At 47.7% G+C, this 24302-nt stretch overlaps 1 protein-coding gene across 1 annotated transcript in view; it reads right to left on the reverse strand.

Moving 5' to 3' along the window:
* Window positions 1-23908, reverse strand: part of LOC116431906 (netrin receptor UNC5C) — a 71451-nt gene extending 47543 nt beyond the window's left edge. The window contains exon 1 of the mRNA XM_076372622.1: window positions 23821-23908. Within this exon, the coding sequence (XP_076228737.1) occupies window positions 23821-23895 (75 nt within the window). The 5' untranslated portion in view covers window positions 23896-23908. The remainder of the gene's footprint in view (window positions 1-23820) is intronic.
* Between the last annotated feature and the right edge of the window lie 394 nt (window positions 23909-24302).

A 24302-nucleotide genomic window follows, 5' to 3' on the forward strand; every position in this document is an offset into this window, starting at 1 on the left:
GCGCGGACGACCGGTATCTAATAATTTCGCGGCGCGCCGGCGAATATCGATACGACTCCCTCTCTAACCGAGTCACCGCACGTTTTAATTTACTATTATTGCGAACACGCCGGGGCGGGGGATCCGGTGGGCCGGGTGAAATCTTATTTACGCCGCGACGAGGCGCGCTCGCTCGCTCGCTCGCTCGCCCGCCCGCCCGCGAGCGTTCCTCGGTGGCCGCGGACCGAACCGAGAATTATCGGGGCCGATGCTCGTGGCCGACGTTTTGTAATTAACGGTCCTGCGAGTTGCGCCAGCGAGTTTAAAGGACTAACGAACCGGGGTGCAGGTGAGGCTGATGGCTAGGGGATGCTGCTCGAGAGCAGTTTATCGCTTGCGAGAGAATTTTTGAGGAATTTCAGGGAGCTTCGGTTTTTGTAACTTTCTGATGTTCTCGTGATACGTTTACCAGTTCGTTTATATTTTAATGTAAGTGATGTTATTGTTCTTTTTAGTGTTAATGTACGATATACTTGTTGCTGGAAGTTACGAGCGTATTCGGCGGAAGATAAATCTCGAGTGTAACGCTAGAGCGGAACGTCCCGCAATTTATTTATGCAAAATGATGACTGGGTAGCTTCCGCAGTTTCAGAGCCGCGGAAAACTGGTCCGCGAGGGCCGTCACCCGTCCCCCGTCGCTAACGAATTCATCGTTTTCCAACGATAAAATCACTTTGCCTCAATATCTATTTCGCAGCTTCATTATCGCGCCGCGCCGCGCCGTCGACTCGAGACGAAGCGGCACCAATTTGCGCGGAACGCGCTCGATGTCCCTAGGGGCAGCGCCATTACAACTCCTCGGGAAGCAATTGCGACGAGCGGACCTTCGCCGAGGGCTCTTTAATGAAACGTTAATAATTTACGTAAAATATAAAGCAATTAGCGGCGTGGCATCGCGATGGGAGGAAAAAGACAGCGTCGTTCCCTCGATTTCTTCGCGGTCCTCTTCTTTCTTTTTCTTTTTTTTTTCTTCTGCATTCGTCGTGGTCTTCCCTTTTCCCTCGTTTTTTCACCGCGAGGCCCGCGCGGACGGTTCGGGTCCCTCGAATATTTACCGGCCGTGAATTCGTAGTAACAGCGTTTTCGGGACGAATAAAGATGTCTAATTAAAAGGCTACCACTCCGGGCCCGGCGGAATACGTTAATAAATATTCTTGCGCGTTAGTCAACTCCCGTAATGAAGCAACATCCGTGAAACTGGCTGTGCGGTAACAAGCTGCAGCCGAGCGCGGCCCCGCGGTCGTTTTTACTTCTCGGAATGTTTCTGGGAGGAAGTTTCATGCTAGGCGGCGGGCGAGCGTCGCTTCACTCGCTGTGACGAGCATATTTCTGCAGCTTGTTCCCGGGGAACGATGAAAATCGAGCAACCGTGCATGAAGATCGAACTGATCGTTGCAGTTTTGATGCGCGGTCCGATCAGAGGAACGCACCGTGGATAATTAACGGGTTGCTCGTACAGAAATTTCAACCGCTCGACTTTGTACGGTTCAATTAGTGTCTTATCTCAATTTTCTCGCTTAATTGACTGGTTCTGGTTCCAGCAGAGATTATTAGCGGTTTCCCCGACCCGTTCTTCATACGTTCGCTTTTAATTACCGCGGGTAATTATCTTGTTTCCTCGACGTTTTCTTAGTTCCACCGAATGTTCAATCTTTCTTCGACTTCCTCGAACGTTCTTAATCTTGTTACCATTACCATAATCCTGTTACCATTAATATTCTCTTAGCGAACTATGAAATGTCCGTTCCCCCCGAGCAGCGACGTCTGAAAATAAACCGGTGGAAACTGCACGCCGGATTATGAAAGTTAAATATCTAACGTACCCTTTTCCCTCGGTTCGGCTCAATGCTAAATGCCATTACTTCCTTCTACGTTCCACCCACAACAAAAAAGGCCGGCCGAGAGCCGAAGACAGCGGTAACCGGAGAGACGTCATAACTCACTCGGAATGATTAAATCACGTCTTACAAATGGAGCAAGACTGCATTAACAGCGGCACTTGCACAAGCATGACGAACGGCCGTTTAATCATCAATTATCCGGTCATTATCGATCTAATATTGCCGACTGTAAATCACCTATTTCACAAGCCCGTTCCGCAGTCATATCCGAGAGGCACTCGCGTCGGTCCATAAAGAGGCTCGCCTACCAGTCGGCCGGCCAGGTATATTTATTTTCCGTCTGCGTGCACTCGAGTTAAACGGCCGGTGCCCCCCTCCGCCGTACCGTTGGCTTAGAACAATCGCAAGAAGCTCGACGGAAACGCGTTTTCCCGCGGCCTCGCCCGTTGTAAATCAATCCTTTCTCCGCGCCGGGGAGCAAAGGGCGTTCTGCCGAGCACCCAGCGAAAGGGGAGCCTCCAATTTACGTTGAACCTCGGCTCGGGCCCTGTCCCCGCGAGTCCTACGATTCGATGCTCGTTTAGAGCGAGAGAAAGAACGCAGCCTCCACCGGCGGCCGGTCGAAAGAGGACGCAGATAGGGATGAAGCGGTTTTACGCGCTGGAAGAGACCGTGGGGATCCGATGAAAAGGCAATTAGCCGAATGAAAATGTAACACGAGACCGCACGTGACTACGGGAACACGCGGACAGGGGGTTGTTTCGGTACACGTTCGTACGGATAACCTCCCCCACTCGACGACTCGTGCCGCGGCGTGCGTGCGTGCGAGCGTGCGTGCGTGCGTGCGTGCCGCGTAATTGTCACTTTGTCAACGCGCTCTTGGCCCTAGGGGCTTTCGTCGCCGCGCGAGAGAGTCACTTCTTCTAATTGACGCGAGGAGTCGTCGCGGAATATCCGCCGGAGGACCCGGGGCCCAGACTAGGGGTGGTTTAGCAGGAGAATCCTTCAGACGTCATCTCGACGTTTCTTTTTTTCTAGTGCGTTTTCGGGACGAGTGTTGAGGCTAGACGGAGTTCCACCCTTCCGAGGACACTTTCGTCGTTGATAGCGAGATCTGATTTATCTGGGTAATTGTTTGCGGATTCTAAGCTGGTGGCTTACTAGATAACACAAATGTCTGTTCCCAAAGCTAATGTCCCTAAGACTACAGCAGTACTCGATCAATTTCGCCTACTGTACAAGAATATTTCCACTTTCTCTACTCTCAATCCTCCGCAATCAGATTCACATTTCTACTTGTGGTGGAGGTATTAATGCAGCAACGTTTAGATTTACACTCTGCGTCGTCCAGCGTCCCGTCCTCTTATGCACTTTTTGGGATCCATGCTGGAGACAATTGACGATGGACGGTCGATTCTCTTCATGGTCCGCGCTGTTGCGCCACACTCGGGGCTGGCTGCAGACTGCCACATACTCGTTAACCATAATCGTACCACGTTTTACAACAAATAATACACGATTCACTCTCAGTCACTTATGAGAATAAAAGTAATGAAATATTATTCCTTTGTTCATACCCCCAATTTTAAAAGCAAAGAAACTTTCGCAACTGCAATACGAAACAATCAAAGAATCTAAGTGAAAAGTTCAAATGTGCCTCAAAGTCACATCGCGGTCCGATTAAGAAACTCAATATCCGCAATCATTTTGCAGCACCTCAACCAAACATCCGTCTCAATCTACAAATACAGAAATCCATTCCCAGCATGCTCCTCGCGTCTCCGTAAGTCGTAACGGCGAGAGAAACGTACGGCCGCGGCTCGCAACTTGTCTCCATTGTCGGGCAGCGCGAAGCGATATCGGGTCGCGCGTGCGAGCAGAATGGAGCGCGTTGCCGCAGGTAAGACGCGGATCGATGCATCATCGGCCGGGTCGGCGTTAAAGCGCTCCATTTTCCCGGGGTCGCGAGTGCGCGTCGTTGCCGATGGCAACATTACTCTCGCGCCGGCCGAGAATCGCGGCAGCGTTGTTGCACCGCGAGCTCTTTTTATCGGCCAGGCCGAAATTGATCGCCGGCGATTTTTCTCCCGCCGCAGGAAAGGGAGAACCGCGGAACAGGATGGGACGGGGGGGGGGGGTGGGGCCGGACGGCCGAACGAGTATCGACGAGCGGTCGCGTGGGCGAGCGAGCGCTGCGCCTCTTTTCCGTTCCGTATATCGCGGCGCATTGTTTCTGACAGCCGGAGATTTATATTTGCCGCCACGGCCGACCACTTTTTCTCCCGATTGGGCTCATTGTCCGCGACGACGATCGTGATTAAGAGCCGCGTTAACGAGCCGCATTGAATCGGAACCGGGCCCCGTGCACGGCGTTTGTTTCACCGGCGGATTCATTGCACTTACGCGTTACGCGGCACGTAGACCGGAAGGAACACGGCCTAGGCTGCCGATGAAACCTTTAGACGGCTTTCCCCGTTTGTTCGAACGGTTTATGGGACGGGGTGTGCTTTCGTTTTCCACGCTTTGTCGTCGAGTGGCTCTTTCGCCTGTTTGGGCATTTGATTTGATGGAGTTCGTACAGAATCGGATGTTTTTTGTCCCTTTGTAGCTGAGATGGATATTCGGTAGGGCTGGCAATGATTTTTCAACGTGATTCGACTATCCTTGCGACGTTTGAACTAGTATACTTTATCGGGTCATTATAAATAATGTTTATGTTACTTATTTTTGAAAGTAAAGATTTTTGAAAGTAAAGATTTAAAAGAAAACTTTTTTGAAGTAATTAAAATCTATGGATAGATTTATAGAGAATGAAGGAGAATAGTTTAGATTAGAAACAGATCTTTGTTTGTAGGAATATAAGAAATATAAAAGATTGTATTAACCCTTTGCACTCAAAATGTGACTTTCAGTCACCACTTGATTCGATACTCCAAAACTATGAAGTTGAATATTTATTTTAAATAGAACTTTGTATTGCTATAGGGAATATTGAAATAAAATAGCTTTGTCACTCAATTTACCTGTGAATTATCGTTAAATTAGTTTCGAACAATGTCGTCCATATCTCGTCGAAGAATGTGGAATGTTTCCAGTGAAAAACTTTCGAGAGCAAAGGGTCATTGGACGACTCAATAACGATGAGAGGCTATCCTCCAAACTTCGAAAGATCAGTTACAAGAACATTATTCTAATTCCCCAGGTTCTCGCGTCCATTCGACAGAACGATCCTCCGCAGCGAGTGCTCCGAACACTCCGAAGTCGTGCAACGAGCCGTAGGACTCCCGAAAAACAAGTCGAGTTCTCGGTGTCGAGGTCTCACAGGGCCGAACGCCGTGCTCTGAATACGGACCAAAGTCGTTTAAAGACCGCGCCGCGGGCACGAACATTAAGCCGTTACAGATCCACGAACTTCTAATAAATTGGCAGCGCGCGGTTAACCGCTCCCCGGTATTACTTACAATTAGCTGCAACGACGCGGGTCCCGCCGCCGCTGCCGCCGCCGCCGCCGCCGCTCAATTACGACCTCAAACAGCCCGGTTGAAGTACGATACGCCGTGAGCAGCGCGTGTACGCCCGGCACCGTTCAATTAGAGAGCTGAACCGAGGCCTCCGCAAACGGTAAACTAGAACGCGGCGAGAACCTAGGCCGTTTGCGCCGCTTCCACGCCACGCATCGCCGCTCCGTCGCGATTCCATCTGCCGACGAAAATCCGGCCGGACTTCACCCCTTCGCGAAAGGTCAGAGAGCCGGCCAGGAAATTGTCTCGAAAGTGACCGGCCTCCGCGAAGGAACCCGCCGGTCACGGCGGATCGATAATCGATACTGCGAATCGCGCCACGCTGCAGACCTCCGGCTCGAAATTGAATTGCGAACCGCCGGTGTAATTGGCTCGAATCAAGCCACCCCTCGCCCCTCCGACCAACGGTTGCTGTTACTTAGACGACGGATAAGGAACGATTAAAGACGGGGAACGGAAGGCAGCCTGTGCGCAGGACTTTTATTAGGGCGCTACTTCGCACTGGGAGAAACATTCTTCGGAGATGTGTGTAACTTGGAGTGATTTTGTTATTGGGGAATAGGGTGGATGGAGAGGACAGGTTTGGAAAGGCTGTCGTTTGGAGCTGTGGTTAACGTTGATTGCCAGTGTCAGCGATGATCGGAGATTCTAAATTATTTGGAGTAATTAAAACTCGTATGGTAATTGATAGAATAAGAATATTCAATAGGGTGATAGATAATAGTGTAATCTAAGAATCGTGGTACTAGATAATTCAGAATGCTTCCTTTATATTTTTGATAGAAGAATAAGTGATAGGTAAAACGCTGCAGTTTGTGACAATCAACGTGATAGCGATATAACTATACACCAGTCGAAACTGGTACCTTCCTTATTTCGCAATGATTGACATCTAGAAAGTATTAAGTATCTGAGACTTAAAAAATAGTCTCAATTGAAACAATGAGGAACACAATACTCAATCTACAAAACAACGCACCAGCAGCGACCTAGCTAAAGGTGTCCAATTCAAATCCCTTATCAAGAAACAACTATCTTTCTCATTTCGCAATTCTTGACATCTAAAAAGCATAAAATATCTAAGACTTAAAAAATAGTCTCACTCGAAGCAATGAGAAACACAATACTCAATCAACAACGTCAAATACTAATTCCCAATCTACAACAACGTACCAACAGCGACTCAGCTAAAGGTGTCCAATTCAAATCCCCTATCAAGAAGTAACTACCTTTCTCATTTCGCAATTCTTGACATCTAAAAAGCATTAAATATCTAAAACTTAAAAAACAGTCTCACTCGAAGCAATGAGAAACACAATACTCAATCTACAACGTACCAACAGCAACCCAGCTAAAGGTGTCCAATTCAAATCCCCTATCAAAAGCGACACCGCCAAAAAACAGCGGCGCGAAGAGGACACCGGCGTCTCCGAATCTCGGAGTCGTAGGACACGCGGAAGGGGTGGAAAGAAAAGGGAAGAAGGGAAGAAAGAGGACCGGTCTTCCGGCCGGGCCAGCGCACCGTCGAGACAGGAAGAATTTCATGCTCTGCCAAGCGGCAGACTCTACCCGAGGGATTACCTTCAATTGATCCGACCCTGTTGCCTCCTGCGCCCCCCATCCCCGTGGATCCTCCCGCTACTTTGCTCTCGCGGATCTCCGAGTCAGCCGGGTTGGAAACGCTGCCGGCTCCTCTCGCCCTTCGTTCACGATCCGGGCATTGTTCGCGCGAGAAACCAATAGCAGGAAATACATCGTTACGAACCGACAGGAAGGAAGAACGAAGGACTATGGTAACGACTTCGCCGGGCTCTTTGTGCTACCCCCGCGCTGCCGGCGGTACAGAGAGGACCTCTCGTCTCGCGCGGGGGTGGAATCGAGCATGCTCGATCACGGTTGATTTCGTTCTTTACACCGGCTTCGTGACGTTTCGGCCTTCTTGCTCGCGGTCTGGCCGATCGACTCCTCCGGAGTTTCCGTTGGGAAGTCGCCAGCGGGAGTTGGGGTTAGCCGGAATTGTTCTTCGGGGTGGGGAGGGACGAACGCCGTTTGAGGGTCCTTTCGTTGATGGAACGGATAGCGAAATGGTATTTATTGTTGCGCTTCAAGGTGGGGATCAGCTTCTTTTGCTAGAACGTTGGAAGTTGATCGTTGAATCGACGCTATGGAGTTTCGTAGGAATTTCAATGAAGTTTTTAATGTTTTTACGATATAATCGATTATGTGAGTTTCATTTGATATTATACGATTTGTTTCGATTTAGTGAAAAGTTACTTTCGAAAGGAGCAATCTTGTGTTTCGTAAATAGCTAGGTCCATAGATCTCCCATATCGCGACGCCAAAGAAGCTCGTACACGACTAGCACGACTAACACGATATGTTAACTGATTCCCAGCACATCGCCGTACGTTCATTTAATTTTAGTCAGCATCAAAGCTACAGGCCACATATGCGAACGCTTTCTTTCCAACCTGCGCCGCTTAAATCTCGCGAACCGTCGTCACCCGATCGCGAGGGAAGATTGGCCGCGTCCGCGGGGCCGTTTACGCCGCCATTAATTCCGGAAACGGGATAAGCCGGATGCCGGGACTGAAAATTTCCCCTATAATTCAGCGGGCGAACGGGCGTTAATTAAAACCCGCGGCGTTGCTTAACGAGATAACGGAGAAGGAAGTCGGGGGAAGCGGGCCCGTCCGCGTCCAGGCTTGTCGAAACGTTTGCTCTGGATGTCGATGAACACGGCCGGGACGCGTGGTTCGAATTACGCCGCCCCGCGAGCGGACTTCCGGCCAAGAACAAGCGGGAAGAGTGTCGGGAGCGGCGCCAGGGGACGATAACATCGGGCATCGCACGTGTTTTCGTTTTACGGGTCGTACACAGGCCACGGCTGGCAGCCGCCGAGAATACATAAGGTAAATGACTCCATTACCGGACACGTAAGAATGCGATCGTTTAAAAATACGTACTTCCTTTTTCTACGCGACGCGCGGTGCCGCCTGTGGACGAAACATCGAAAGTCGACTAGTCGCGTAAGGAAAATTGGAGGTTACGCTGCTGAGTAGTTACTGCAGTACAAAATGATATTTACTTGGAAAATACAAATTTTGAGCGAATCATCTGTTTCTCTATTTGTATGATGTATGAATCGAAAATCAAAATGTCCATTGTCATTTGAAAACATTTCGTGATATCTGTGTAATGTGAAACGAATATAACCACCATTTGTTTGGTTCTATAGCTTATAATTTATACAAAATGGTATTTACTTGAAAAATACAAATTTTGAGCGAATCATCCCTGTTTCTCTATTTATATGATGTATGAATCGAAAATCAAAATGTCCATTGTCATTTGAAAACACTTTGTAATATCTGTGTAATGTGAAACGAATATAACTACCGTATGTTTAGTACTATAGCTTATAATTTGTACAAAATGATATTTACTTGAAAAACACAAATTTTGAGCGAATCGTCTCTGTTTCTCTATTTATATGATGTATGAATCGAAAATCAAAATGTCCATTGTCATTTGAAAACACTTCGTAATATCGGTATCATGTGAAACAAATATAACCACCGTATGTTTGGTACTATAGTCTGTAATTTTTGTCTGAAGCATCCTTTTGTATCACTCGTACTTTTTGAGTTATTGAGTTTTGTCCAGGAAATTGCTGATTCAAATGTTTGAGAGTCGAATGGGGATTGTATGATTCTTCAGAAGTTTATGGGTTGGAAAGAGTGTTGAATAGAGGCTAGTGTCAGATTTATAAGATCATAATTATATCATTTTACGTGGGTATTCGTTTATTCGCCAGTTTCGTTGTGTTTTTGAGTTAATGAACACTGGAGGATCTTCTGTGCTAATTAGTCAGTGGCTTTCGAATGAAGCAGTTGGTGTTTAATGGGACTGTCTCGTCGTTATGTTTGATTTAAACGTGATTAACGGTGTCGTCCGAGAGTTTCTTCTATATAATCGACGTTTGGTTTCTCTTGGAGCAACGGGGAAAGGGAAAAATCAATAGAACCGTGCGCAAATTCGTGACAGAAACGAGAGCGAGTGGATTTCTCGAGTAAAGCGACTTATTGAGTATGCATAAAGAACCCGCGTTCGGGAAACCCGGGTTTTTCCGGCTCGAATTTCCGTCCGACGTGAAAGTTTGATTATTACCTTAGGCATTAAACTCGCTCCGATATTCAGAGAGTCCGATAATTACTCGGGGGAGCAGTTCCCGGCATCCCTTCCTTCTAAGTGTAATCATGGTCCCTTGGCAAATGTTCGCCCGATCGAAAAAAGGTAGTTTCTTAGACGCCGCGTCCCGGAAGATGATCATGGTATACGCGTTTCCGGGAACTGTCTAACACGAGGGTTGAAACTACCCTTGTGCAGCATGGAATGATTTACGGTGACTTCGGGGATGATCTCAGGAACAAGTGTTTCCTTAAAATTTACATTCCAGAAGCACCTTTATCTTAATAGTGACATAATCTCCTTAGAAAATATACAGGATGTTAAAACTATTTCAATAGAATCTCAATAGAAAAACCCATATAATCTCCCATTCACCCAATTCCATAAATATTTTAAATAAACAAAAGAAATCTTCCATACATACATTTACCCGCACTATTATTCACTCGCGCGGATCGCAGAATAATCAAAAAATCCCCGAAGACCAGCGATCAGTCCAATTAAACATTTCCATAATAACTAGCAAGAATTTCACGCGAATTCCCTCGTCAGTTAAAAAAGAGTCACCGTATATTCCGCGTTAGGTAGCCGTGCGTTCATAGAGGCCGAAAAATCCATCGGCGCGTCGCTGCAGCGGATTCTAATGCAATAAATATAAACAATACCGAAAAATAACTTCCAGCCGCGGCGCTATTCATCATGATCGCGCGCTTTATCGCCGCGCGATCCCGCTCGGAGCGCGGATTTTCGCTGATCGAAGCGACGAGCCGGCCAGCGTGAAAATATTTTCGAATCGGCGGAGGCTGGGGCGGCATTAAACGGCGTGCATTGTTTTATTCAACGTTCCGCGCGTTTACCGTCGAGGTGGGGAAAAAAAACCGAACGGGCTCCGTTTAAACGACGCCAACTAAATTTTTTTTTTCCGACGTTCGCGCGGTCGTCGACGATCGTCGGCGCGGTTCTCCCCCGACGCGGGCGAGGAAGTCGTCCTTCGATTTCCATGACAACGGGACGCGGCGGTGGTTGAATGCACGTCGTTTAGGGGCGATCGACAGGCCTCTGGCCTCTCCATATTCAACGAGCGAAATTCCCGGGCCTCTTCGTCACCGGCGACGATCCATCGTCGGCTCCTTAACGTCGGATCCCCGTGGAAGCCCGCGCCGGCCGGCGGGGGCGGCTTTGTCGCCGCGACAATGGCCTCCCAGGATTTCCGAGTTCGTTCCTGCTTCCACCGCGGATCGTGACGACGCTTCTGGGATATTTGCCGGACCGATCGATCCCGGTGTTCAATGAGGAATCGAGTTGCAGGACCTTTTACGACTTTGTACGCGAACTTTTACTGTCTGAGCTCCCGATCGGGGAGCGTTCTGTTAGCGGTTTTTAAGGGGATGATTCGGCTGTTAACGGTGACGTTCAGATTGGGACTGCGAGGAGTGTGGATGGTGTTGTTTGTGCAGGATGTTGGATAATTTGGGGATTTTTCGGGATCTGGGGAATGAAGTAGTTTCATGGAGTGATGAAACAATTGAAAATAATAATGAGTCTCACCATAAAACAATGCAGCCCGATTCGGCGTCACGTTAAAAAGAAAACTAGCCGCGAAATCTCGTCTCGACGAAGCCTATATTCAGCGCGAACGGATCTTTAATAAATTATAAATAATAATAATAATTATTATAACAAGAATATTAATATTATAACAGGTAGTTGAGGGAGAAGTGACCGTATTAAAATTTCTTGAGCTTTTTAGAAGTTTCAAGAAGTTTCTAATATTTTGTTATTGAATTATGATAGGGAATGTGCTAATTGCCTCTACATTGATTGCAAACAAATACAAATAATCTTCAAATACGAATATCACAAATTCTAGCGACAGAAAAAAGAAATTTATAAAAATCCTCGGAACACCTACATTTCAGCCTCGACTCGCTACCGAAAATATTCCACCGTACCACGGCGATTCTCCCACGGCCGATTACATCCTCGCTCAAAGGAGATCGTAGGCGGCAATTAACTCCAATTCAGCAGGATCCCGTCGACGGAGAACGCGGCTCGCGCGGAACGTTAGCTGCGACGTGACAAAAAGCAGTTGAAGAGGGGTCGCCGGGGCCGATTAAGAGAAGTGCCGACCCGGCTACGCCGCTGTCCTTCGCGTTCCCCCCTCCCCCCCTGCCCCGCCCCTCGAACCAACTTAATCCAGTAATCTACTTTCCGTGAAAATCACATTCGCAATCAGGGCCGGGCGAGCATATCAAAAAGGTTCGCGCGTGAACGACTCGCCGAGCAATTATGCGTCCTGCTCGCCCCCGCCGCCGTGTTTTCACCCCCTTGGGCAGCGGTTCCTCTTATCCCCGCAATTTCCATGCTTTTTTCCGACGGCTCCGCCTCGGCCATCAAGCGTAGCCACGAGTCAGCCGAAAAGTAACGCGAGCACGCTGAAAAAACACGTCGTTTCTCAAGGTCTGGCGGTTTTCCCTTCGGCCCTCTCTCGCCTGGACGCCTTCCATCAAGCGTGGTCCTAACATCGTTGTCTCTGTATTATGTGAAAACGCGTGAAAAGTAGGAAAGGGTGGAACGAAAGATAAGGATTCTTTGCCTTATAAACGAGGTCCCTTTCTCGGTAAGATAAGAGGCTCTTAAACGTTCCGCCCGTAGAAATTTGACATTAAACGATCCAGTTCGATGGAAACCTTCATTGTAGGTTTCAGATGTTGATCCATATTTAGTTAGAAATACTTTCGTGTACTTTATTCAAAGATCGGTAACAGCTGTAGATTTGGTAAGTTTCCAAGGTACGGAAAGTGCCGTTACAATGCGAACATCGGTAAAATCCCGAGGAAAGAAGATCCCGACGTCTCGCGGATAAGAGAAAACGACGAAGAAGTCTATACGCCCCCCGTTCCCCCTGGAACTCGGCCGGGAAGAAGCTATTGACTACAGAATGCTCAACTAGATCGCTAACAATGTCTGGCTAATTACCTTATGGCAGGACGAGTGGATCCCGGAAGAGTCTCGAGGATCCGCGACGGAAATAGACGAAAGTGGCGCACTCCAATTAAGTGAGAGAGAGTCGTTCCGCCGGCGAAATCCGTGGCCAGCCATTCCGCCGGGGTTCTTCCGTCGAAGCGTATTATTTCCCATCGCTTCGTACGTCGCCGGTACAGAGAACAGCCGAGAACGAGTGATATCAACCGCGGCGGACCATTCTCTATACGGAAACGAATGAAGAAAACAAGATACAAAACTTTCTCGTTTGAAGCTTCCGCCGCTTCATTCACCGGAATATCCTCAAACATCCGAGCCAAGTTCACTGGAAGTAGACACGGTGAGTCACGAACAGACGCGCTAAACGAACGCGCTCCCTCGCGCCCCATCAATCGCATCAGCATCGTTCAACAAAGAATTCCTCGATCTCCAGACACTGAATCCTCTCCAAAATTCCAAAAACCATTGCCGTTCATTTTCAACTTATCCACGTTAGAAACAGCTCCCGAGCTGTCTTCCGTGCGTCGCCTTTCTCTCGTTCCCTCTTTTTCGAGTTCGTTTAATTCGAGGGCCAGACTCGGACGATAAATTAGAGGTCTCGTTCATTAAAACCGTGCTATGGGTCCCGCGAGTTTTATCGTTCGGATCGTAAAGCCGGCGCAGCGGACGGCGAGGGGAGCCGGAGGGCCGGCCATTGTCGCCGCGGTGACTTTCGCGAAATTTCGTAAATCGTAACCCCATCGCGATCGTTAGCGCGCCGCGAACGACGGGGTCGGTGCCGCAACCCCGCCGGGAGCGCACGGCAACTTGTTAATTGCCGGTATAAACAGGACCGTATCCGGCCAGGCGCCAGGAAGCTCGCGCCCTCTCCGCCGGCCCTTTTATTGCGTCGATCGCGGCGAATTCTACGCCGGCCGAGGGTGGCGAGCTGTCGGCACCTACGGCGACACGCAACCGCCGACCCCGCGCCGCGTAAAAAGCGTAATCTCCTCGTAAAGGCGGCATCGGCCGCAGATCGGTTTTCGTTTAAGGCAATCTGCGATACCACGGCCCGCCCGCTTCACCGCCGTCTTCCGCGGCGCTTTAGTGCGCGTAAAGTCCGCCCTCCGCGACGGCCGAGCGATTTTTAACCGGCGAACCGGGAAAAACGTGCGAGGTATCGGTGACAAATCGCGTCCGCTCGGGGAATTCGAGTTCCACAGTCGCGAACACGGAATTAAAGCACTCGAAAGTTTTTCACTGGAAATATTCGATATTTATGTGATGCAGACGATGTTCTTTGAAATTGATTAATGAGGAGACATATATAAATTAAGAAGGAAGGTTATTTTATTTCAATATTTCACATATTGATGCATCATACGAAGCTTAATGTTATTGTAGTATCTAGAATTAACTACCTACTTCCACTAATATATACATGTTCAGACTCTTGTTAGATTTATCTATTTATTTAAATATTAATGTGTTTATGGTATAAGATCCACCTTTTCAATATCTATAATAATAGTAGCCCCACTATAAACTTGGGGGCTCATCCGAGATCACTATATTATGTATAAGATTTTATAATTTTGCAAATCAAATCACAAATCTCTCGTGTGCAAAGGGTTAATATATGGAATGAAAAGTTTGAATATAATATTGAATGTCGCTCGGTATATGGCTTGCTTCTTTATTATATCGAGAGCAGCTATTGGAATTTCGTAGTGGAATTAGGTATGTTTATTGCGCAGTCCTTCGAACTGTCAAGCCAATGTTCGAATAAATTCGATACATTCGTCTGGACTAATGCTCGTTTGCATTGAATCGGATTAAAAGTCTTTAACTGGCTACTATAAAACAACGGGTTAACATTGTTCTATAAAGTATTCCAATATAACGCGACGAATATCGGTAATGCAGGCAAATAAACACGGGAATCGTCCCATTGTATTTCGAGTGGCATAATCGCGCATCCGCCATTAGACGAGCTGCCGATTCAGCAATCCGGGACTGTCGGTTAGCAGCCAGCGATCGTCGCTAGTTGTCGGATCCGAAATTACCGGGACGATTTACGAATCCCCCGCCTATTGTCCGTCCATCGCGCGTGAACGCGCGTCGCTCGATCGACTGCCGTCTCTGCCGTCTGGCGTCGTTTCGCGAGCGAATTACACGGAATTTTCGCCGGGACAGATTTCACGGTCCGCCTGAGACGTTCGAAAGTTCGGAGACACCGTCGCCGACGGGGCGAGGAGCGCGCGGAGGTTCCTCGCGGAAGCCCTTGCACTTATCGGGGGTGGAGCGGCCCAGAAATCGCGGGGAGGGCGAAAGTTTCCCTTAATAACTATACCGCGTAGCCTGGCAATCGAGGCGTGAACGCGAGATACGGATTAAAGGGGAGAACTTCGGGCTCGCTGTTCCTCGCGGACGAATTCCGAAGCTTGTTTTTCGCCGGGCGGAGGTCGGGGGGGGGGGAGACCCTGGGAAAACGTCGCAGCCCGGTCACGAGGATTTTCCCTTTTTCCCTTGGAACTCCGATTGCTTCTGTTCGAATGGAATTGGAGAAGATCCGACGGTGTTTTACGGTGAAAGGATAATTGAAATTAAGGTCCCCGTCTTTGGGATTAAAGGTGGAAAAGGATGTTAACCCTTAATGGACTGGAAGTATTTCGAGTTTACCTATCGCAGAAATAGAACAAGTAACAGATGAACGGATATGAATTCACAGAAGCGATACAGTACTTAACGTGTTAGATGTAAATATTGCAATAATAACAGAAAAATAATCAAATTTTGTCATTATTGTTAAAGTAAAAATTTCAGTTTCACTTTTGTATTTTGAGTTTAAAATAAGAAAATTTATATCTAAATGTTCATTCTATTTCGATGTTTTCTGTACAGACAGAAAAACCTAATAATCAGCTGTACATCTATATAATATTCGAACAACAGCTCGGATTAAACAATTCTTATTATCCAAACATCAACTCGGACGCGCATGAATCAACGTCCCGATCGCAATCGTCGTCGCATTATTCCGGATTTCGCGCCGCGATATTTCACGCGTTCGCATATGGCGCGAATGCAAAAAAGCCCGGGCGCGGTCACACGAACCGTGTATTTTATTTTATTACCCGGAACGGTCGCGAGTTTGCAATTTAAATCGCAACAATTTTCAATGATTCAATTAATCCCGGCGGGAGCTGCTCCAGTTTCCGCGATACTTTCGCGGCCAATGAGCCGGCCCGAGAGGCCGCCAGGGGCGGCGAACGTCCTCGTCCCGCTTCGCCGAGCGAAATTAAAAATTTATCAGGGGAATCGCGGCCGGGGGGAGGGTGGGGGGAACAAGGGCCCGGCCCCGATAGCGTCCCAGGGCCGGCTGCATCAAGATACCCGTGCGGTAATTCGAATTTCAAACAGTCTGGCGAATTTCCATTGTGCCCGCAACGCGACGTATGTAATTGCTACGCTCGGCTATCCGTAACTGGCTTGTTGCTGCGCCGCTGATTGGACAGTTCGCTACGCTCCCACCTACCCCGCCGTCCCCTGTCAGCCCTCACGCCCCCCCACCCTTTATTTCGCCCTATTACAACGAGACATCGAATGATTCCGCCGCGAGGAAAATCGAATTCTTCCGGTTCACCACTGGACCTCGTTACATCTCAAATGAGATTTCTCCGGGTCCCTGCGCCTTCCCGAAAATTAATTTGGCTAACCGTTGATAATCGAGTTCGGCCGGCCGGCGCGCACGCCACCATGTTGCCGCATTAATCGCCCTTAACGCTGCTACCTGTCGCCAACTTTTTCTACGACCCCGAGCTATAATGCGATTCCATTAATTGGCAAACGCTGTAAGCTTGAAATTAGTTATCGCGTTTCCCCCGTGAAATTCCCTGATATTTCATATCGAGTACTATATCCAGAGGTACATGTTGATGCGATTCTCCTGGTTACGATGATGAATAATGCTGACCGATCGCAGTAGTTTCGATGGAAGATCTTTAGTTCTCTTTGAATATACGATTATCTTGATGCTGTGGTATTAATTAAGAGAATTGTAGTAATCAGGGACTGAGTAATGTGGACGCTTGATGTTGATGAAACTGGACGCTCGGCGGTAAATCAATCGAATGCTGAATTAATTCTTGGTAACCCAAGCGCGAGGAGGTTGCAGAGCTGCGAGGATATTAAAGCGGAGAATAAACATATGGAATCGTACACTTAAACGAAGCCACCTAGATATTATACGGAATAAAATATATCAAGCTCGCATAACTTCGTTCCCGTAAAGGACGGACAAATAGGGATGCGAAGCCGAAGGGAAAGGCGGAGAGAGAATCCTCGGCGACGTGTGTGGCCGCCGCGGCGAGGCGAACTATCACGGTCCGCGGGCATCGAGGCCTAATAAACCGCACGAAATTGATATTTCAAGATCGAGCAGTGGATACACGATCGCGGCGGCCCGCCCGCAATAAATACTCGTAAAGTCGCGGGCAATGATAGGCCCCGGACCGACCCACTTGAACAGACCGGGATCCGATGCTCGGCACCGAACGAGGCAAAGAAAGCGAACTCCGAGCGACCTTCGACCCGCCTCGTAACCGGTTCGACTTGAAGAGCGCCTCTTTGGATACATTGTACGGGCGTGCCAACGTCTGCGGGGAGAGATCCCGTGGGAAACCGGGGACAAGAACATCCGGAAAGAGTCGCGGGATTCGCGGAAAGGTCGCCGCACGCCTGCGTCTCTCGCGATTGTTCCGCGGATCTTGGGTTTAGAAGTTGAGTACCTGAATTTGAATATTTGAATTTGAAGGTTTGTATTTGAAGGTTTGAATTTGAAGCTTTGAATTTGAATGTTTGAATGTTTGAATGTTTGAATATTTCAAATTCAATATTTCAATTTCAGTCTTTCATTTCAACATTTCATTTCAACATTTCATTTCAACATTTCAATTTCAACATTTCAACATTTCTATTTTAACATTTCAATTTTCAACATTTCAATTTCAACATTTCAATTTCAATATTTCAATTTCAATATTTCAATTTCAGTATTTCATTTCAACATTTAATTTCAACATTTCAGTTTCAACACTTCAATTTCAATATCTCAATTTCAATATCTCAATTTCAGTATCTTATTTCAACATTTCAACTTCAACACTTCACTTCGAATATTCCAAATGATTCAACCCCTTAGCGTCCACAAATCCCATAAATTAAACGACTAGACAAGCAACACTCCATTTTTGCAAACATCGCAGTTACAGCCGCTCGATTTCGAGCGTGTTCACCTCGAAAGGTGAAAGTTTCGCGGATCCGGTTCGAGGTAAATTGCGACGGGAAGCGGAAGGAGCGTGTCTCTCGTTTGGAAGTTCGAGAGTCGCCTCGTTGCGATTGCTACCCCTCCGAGTTTCAACCCCCTCGCCCGTCAACCAATTTTTCGTCGCCTCTACCTCTCCCTTTCCATTCGTCGTTAGCTTCTCCGTTACCCGTTCCGGAACACCCGATCCCCACCCGAAGGAAGAAACAAAGTTTATTCGCCCGGGGATGAAACCACCATCCCCACCATTCTTGCTACCCGCAGGTTGCGCAAAAAGGTCCTGGTGAAAATGCGAAAAACGTGATTAAACGACGGAGACAATGTAGCCGTTCGTTCGACGCGCTCTGCGCCGAAGAAACTTTCGGAACTCCTTTTTCCCTTTCGCCGAGCCCCGGTTCCGGCGTGCCGGTAATTTAAACGTCGCCCTGTTCTTAGTTCGCCTGCGGGATGGAACGTTGACTTTTCTCGCGGATCGCGGGATCGTGGGTTTCCCTGGAAGTTCTCACAGTCGCTAGATCCTTGATTGCTTCAAGACATTTGTATTTCTGGAGCTGGCGAAAATAGAGACAACTGTTGCGATATAACGAATATTTAAATTTAATTTTGAATCGTTGAGTATTGAAATTTTACGCGAACGAAAGCTGTTTTATTTGAAATAGGTCGTTATGGTCTATTTGAAAAGTTTGTGGATATTCCAAAGTTTCTCGAAAGATATTGCAATTTTCAATATTGCAGTCCTCAATATTACAATATAAGGGTATTGCAATTCTCAATATTGCAATGTAAAGATATTGCAATTCTCAATATTGCAATGTAAAGATATTGCAATTCTCAATATTGCAATATAAAGATATTGCAATTCTCGATATTGTAATATACAAATATTTCAATTTTCAATATTGAAATATAAAGATATTGTAATTCTCAATATTTCAATATAAAGATATTTCAATTCTCAATATTGCAATATAAAGATATTCCAATTCTCAATATTGCAATTTTCAATATTGCAATTCTCAATATCGCAATATAAAGATATTGCAATTCTCAATATCGCAATATAAAGATAATGCAATTCTCAATATTGCAATTTTCAATATTGCAATGTAAAGATATTGCAATTCTCAATATTGCAATATAAAGATATTTCAATTCTCAATATTACAATATAAAGATATTCCAATTCTTAATATTGCAATTTTCAATATTGCACTTCTCAATATCGCAATACTCAAAACACCTCAATTCTCAACACCGCAATAACAAAAACACTTCATCCAACACAAATCTCAACGCATCACCCAAAATCCATACAAAAACCCAACACTCAATATTCGCCAACAATTCCCAGATCCTCCCAAGTTCCCCGAAAACGATTTCCCGCAAACGCACGGCGTGGGTGTCAATTTTCCAAGGAAATCCTGTACCATCTCGGTTGTTCCGGCGTGCAATTAACAAAGGGCGCATCGAGCTCAAACGTCCTGACACGGGCAACCCGGTGGAGATTAATTTTCCAAGCAGATGGGACATGGAGGACCGACCATTCGAGAGTCGGTCGATCCTCCGAGTCACGGGATATCGATTTCCCCGACGAGGAAAGGGTTGGACCCGCGGCTCCGGCATCCTCGGCGGCGTGTTTTGCGCGGGGCGGGAAACAATTAATAGGCAGGCCGTATCCGGCGCACTTGTAAGCGGGCCGGGGTACCAGGTACACACGACACATGGCCCATTACGAATTAATGTAGCATTTCACGGCGAATTAATTACAACGAACCGAGCTCCTCTCGATCTCCCTCTCCCTCTCTCTCTGTCTCTCCCTCCCTCGGCCCCTCTTTCTTTCTCTTTCTCTCTTTTCCATCTGCGTCGAGTGGCTCTCGAGAAACGAAAAGAACCCGACGGAGCTGACTCACAGCCCGGTACTCGAGTACCAAATCGTTTTAATGGAACAACTGTTACCCGTTCGCCGAGCGGGGCCCGGGCTTTACCTTCGCCGAACTAAAAGCGCTGCGTAGCCGCGCGCTACGCTGACTATTTTAAAACCTCGAAGCCTCCGGCATGCAGCCTCGAGTGCCTCGGATATTAAAAAAGAAGATTGGCGACCGGGCCCCGTAAAGGAAGTGCACTCAATGAAATTTAAACTTCTCCGATACTGCGTAAGAATAAGAATTACGGGGGAAACAAGGGAACGACAGGGAAACTGCGCGTTATTGGAGGGTGGTTTCTGTGCGTTAATAGAATCAAGAATGATAATGTATTTATTATTATATTCTAGTCTAATAATATAGATTATAATGAAATGAAGTGTGGTAAGAGAATTTAGAATTCGATGTGATTTCTTGATGCCTGAATTCTCAAAATTGATGAAAATATTGAAATGATCAATAAGTAAATTAATTCTCAACTATATGTCAATGTTTTCTAATTACCAAACTTGACGAGCCACATATTTGATGCTACACTCCGTCTATTGAGCCAACACTTTAATGAGATATCTTACTGTGCCACCGGTGGTACACGGCGTGAACGTGTTAATCGGATAAACCCCTATTAGAGGGTTCATCTGTATTCCTCAGAGTTATACGATTCTCAATAATTCATCGGAAATAATTCAATAAGCTTCTTGCTCGCTTCACAGAGATAACATTAGATTCTCAATCGAGCGAAATGAAAAATATATTCGATTTCAGTTCTAAATCATCGAGAGAGCGACGATACGGAGGCAATAGATTAGTACTTAAAAATATCAGTATAATATCAATTCCCATGAATGATTCCATAAAAATTGATATTCGCAGAAGCATCCACGGTCCAGTTGTCTCTAAACGGAAGAGAATCGTTTTATTAAGTTCCAGCGCCGATAAACGGGACTCGGGTTTATGACGTCTGTCCCGGCGGGCCGCAAATTGCGCGCTCGCGCGCGGCATCATCGGGCGAAATCGTAGCTCCGTTCGTGATTCAGACGTAAAACGTTCCGCCGTCACGGTAATGAAAATATGTTCGGCAAATGGGCCGGAGAAGAATGGCGGAGAGGATGCCGGTAACGATGCCGGATGCGCCGTTTGCTCGAGTTAGAGATATTCCTCGCGAGATTCGACTCCGCGCAGGCGCTTAACGATTGATGCGAATGGAATGAGTCGCGGGGCGAACTTTTATCAGGTCTTAAAAGTCGGCTCTTAAAATCCAGCCGCGGCTGTGCACCCTTTCAGGCTGTAACGCTCGCGTCGCGGATGCAGTTGGATGGCTGACATTTTTCAGACGATGCTTCTCAAGTTATACTTCTCGGAATGGTGCAGACTTTGAAGAGGACGAAGCGGAAATTGAAACGGCGACACGACATTCGAGGATTCCTCTGGAACTCTGACTGTGCACGTTGATTGCGTATCTGCTCCGATGAGGCTGAACGTGCCTCTCGATAATTATTAATACATCGAATAGTTTACGATCGAATCACATCGCCGACACGAGCAATATATTTATCGTCCGCGTGAAAAATTATGATATTAAACTCCCGCCCCGTTGTCCGCTGTTGCCAACAACAAATCTCTCGATCATTCTTCCTCCCGTTTGACACTTTATCAAATTCCCCGCGCCGCTCGCCACTGTCAGCCGGCCGAACGCCGAAAATATAAATAAAATTGGGCCAGCTAAACGTTCGGCGAAAAAATGAATAAATAAAATGCGAAATATCGAATGACGGGCGAAAAGCGACGCGACTTTAGCGGGGCGCGAAAGAATTACACGCGCGCGGATTTCCCGCGGAAAAAATATCCACGGCGGACGCGGCGCGGTACGGGGGCGGCGGCGGACGGGGGTTGAAAAAAGCGGCGGAACGCGACCGCTAAATTTCGGCAAAACGAAATCTCGTAGGTCGTGTATCGCGCGCTGCAACCCTCGCCCCGTTTCTCGTTCGATTTATGACGCAATCAGATACCATGGCGCACGGAACTGACCATAAAACATGGGAAACTACGTTGTCACCCAGTGGTCGTACAGTCCATGCCAGAAATCGCTTTTTTCCCCTCTCGCGCGTGGGGAGCGAAGAAACCGGGCGAGGGGCGCGGCGGGGCGCCGCGGGAAGACAGAGGTTATTAATCGGGACTAAACGCGCCGGACGGATAATGTTGGAGCCGGGAGGGAATGAGGGGGAAAAACGAAAAAGTCATCGGCGCGACGAATATCCGGCGCGATCGAGACTTTCCGGCGCGACGCGGACGCGAAAGGGGTTCCCGCGGAACGCATCGGACCAGGTCGTAAGCTTTTGACAAACGATTTTATAAAAATCCCTCGCTGCTGACGCGCCGCGGGATTTTTCGATTTCGAGGTGACGCTCGGAGAGTGGTTTGATTGCCGTGACGCGTCCACGCGAGCGATTCAACTCGGAGATTTGAAAGGTTCCCTGGAGGCCATTTTCGCGGAGCGTGTTTCACGAAGATTCAAACTGCGGTGCTTTTTTTTAACGCCTTGATGATTGGCAATGATGACTAAACGTCGAAGCATAAGTTATCGAATGAAAATTTCCTTACTAATAGAATGTGGATATTTATACAATCAACTCTTAAACCGCTCGAAAGAGACAAAATACTACAACCGAATTTCATACTCAAACCATTTCTAATCAGTTGAAACCTGAAGATGCCATAAAAATCACCGAAAGCAAGCATAAACTCCACAAGACATACAAAGGCGTCATCACTAACCGTCTGAACTCCAAAAAAATTCGCATTAACCCAGAATCTTAATATTCACCTCCAAACTAGAGCACCCACATAAGTATTTGCAGTAAACCGCTCGAAAGAGACAAAATACTGCAACCGAATTTCATACTCACACCATTTCTAATCAGTTAAAACCCCAAGATTCCATAAAAATCACCGAAAGCAAGCATAAATTCCACAAGACATACAAAGGCGTCATCACTAACCGTCTGAACTCCAAAAAACCCCCATTACCCCAGAATCTCAATATTCACCTCCAAACTAGAGCACCCACATAAGCATCCGCAGTAAACCGCTCGAAAGAGACAAACTACTACAACCGAATTTCGTACTCACACCATTTCTAATCAGTTAAAACCCCAAGATTCCATAAAAATCACTCCTCAAGACATGCAAATGCATCATCGTTAACCGCCTCAACTCCAAAAAAACCGCATTACCCCAGAATCTCAATATTCACCTCCAAACTGGAGCATCCGCATAAGCATGCGCAGTGCATCGGTAACTTACGGGGCCCGATCCCCGGCGACAGGTTCCGCCGCCATAACAGCCCCCCGAGAGCGTTCTCGCCGGTCCGTAGACCGGTAAACGAAGAATAGTGTGATCCGGGCAAATGGATATCGCATCGTCGCCGTGCTTTTAATTCGATCGGCGCGAAGTCGCGGCCGGGCGCGGCGCCAAAGTGAAAATCCATAAACCTGGGCTCTCCGCGGCGCGGATGAGCGACGGCCGCGCGGAAAATCGAATTATTGCCCTACGGCCGATAAACATCCGTCCGTGAGTCTCGCTCGTTTCGATTTCGATTAATCGAGCAAGGCGGCTCGAACGAATGTCCCGGCTCCTGCCGGCGGGAGGAGGACAGCGCGCGAAGATGGATGAACGGACGGAGACGCGGCGGACAGAGATGGACACCCGAAGGGCGGAGGGAAACCCGGCGCCGCCGCGACCCGGTCCAGCAATTTGTTTAAATTGCGTTTCCGGCTAAACTGCGATGGACTACGGCCCCCGACCGAATTACGCTGCTTTATAGGTTTTCAATACTGGCCGGCGTTACCGATCATCCCCGGGAGTCCGCCGACCCCGGTAATCGCTCCAGATTTTCGTCGTTCCCCTCGCTATACGAGGCGGCCAATCCTCAGACTCGGTTCCTTCGATTCGGTAAAATTCTCCGGGAAACTCCCGTCTCACCTGGCCCCTCGGAATTCTTCTCGAAAGTTCCTTACCCCGGCGGGATGCCGGATGGATATTGAATCGACACTCTTCGGCGTTGCCATCCCACCCTGTCGTGTCGTTTCCATGCAAACGACGTCACTTCCTGTATTAATGGGCTTGCCAGAGTGCGGCTGCCACGGCTTACTTGCCGACTCCGAGGATCATCGCAGTTGGGGGTGGTTTTCGACGTGCGTTAAACGCTGCACGACTTTTGGAACTTGCTGTTGCTTATTGGTACCTTTAGCTTGATTTTCTTGAGAGAGTATTTAATGTTTCTGGAAGTATTAACTGAATTTAGATGTTTCATCTTTGAAATGTCTTTGAAGGCTACACGCCGATCATCCGAAAATCACTTTCGTTTCGCTACCCCGATAAAATCAATTCTCGGATCGTTAGCGCGGCAGTCGTAAGGAGGACGGAATCATCGGCCATTACACTCAATCACCCTGTCCTGTCAACGTCCCGTAAGACGGGGACAGCAATTAATCCAGCC

The sequence above is a fragment of the Nomia melanderi genome, chromosome 12, assembly GCF_051020985.1.
Source record: "Nomia melanderi isolate GNS246 chromosome 12, iyNomMela1, whole genome shotgun sequence".
Classification (NCBI taxonomy): Eukaryota; Metazoa; Arthropoda; class Insecta; order Hymenoptera; family Halictidae; genus Nomia; species Nomia melanderi.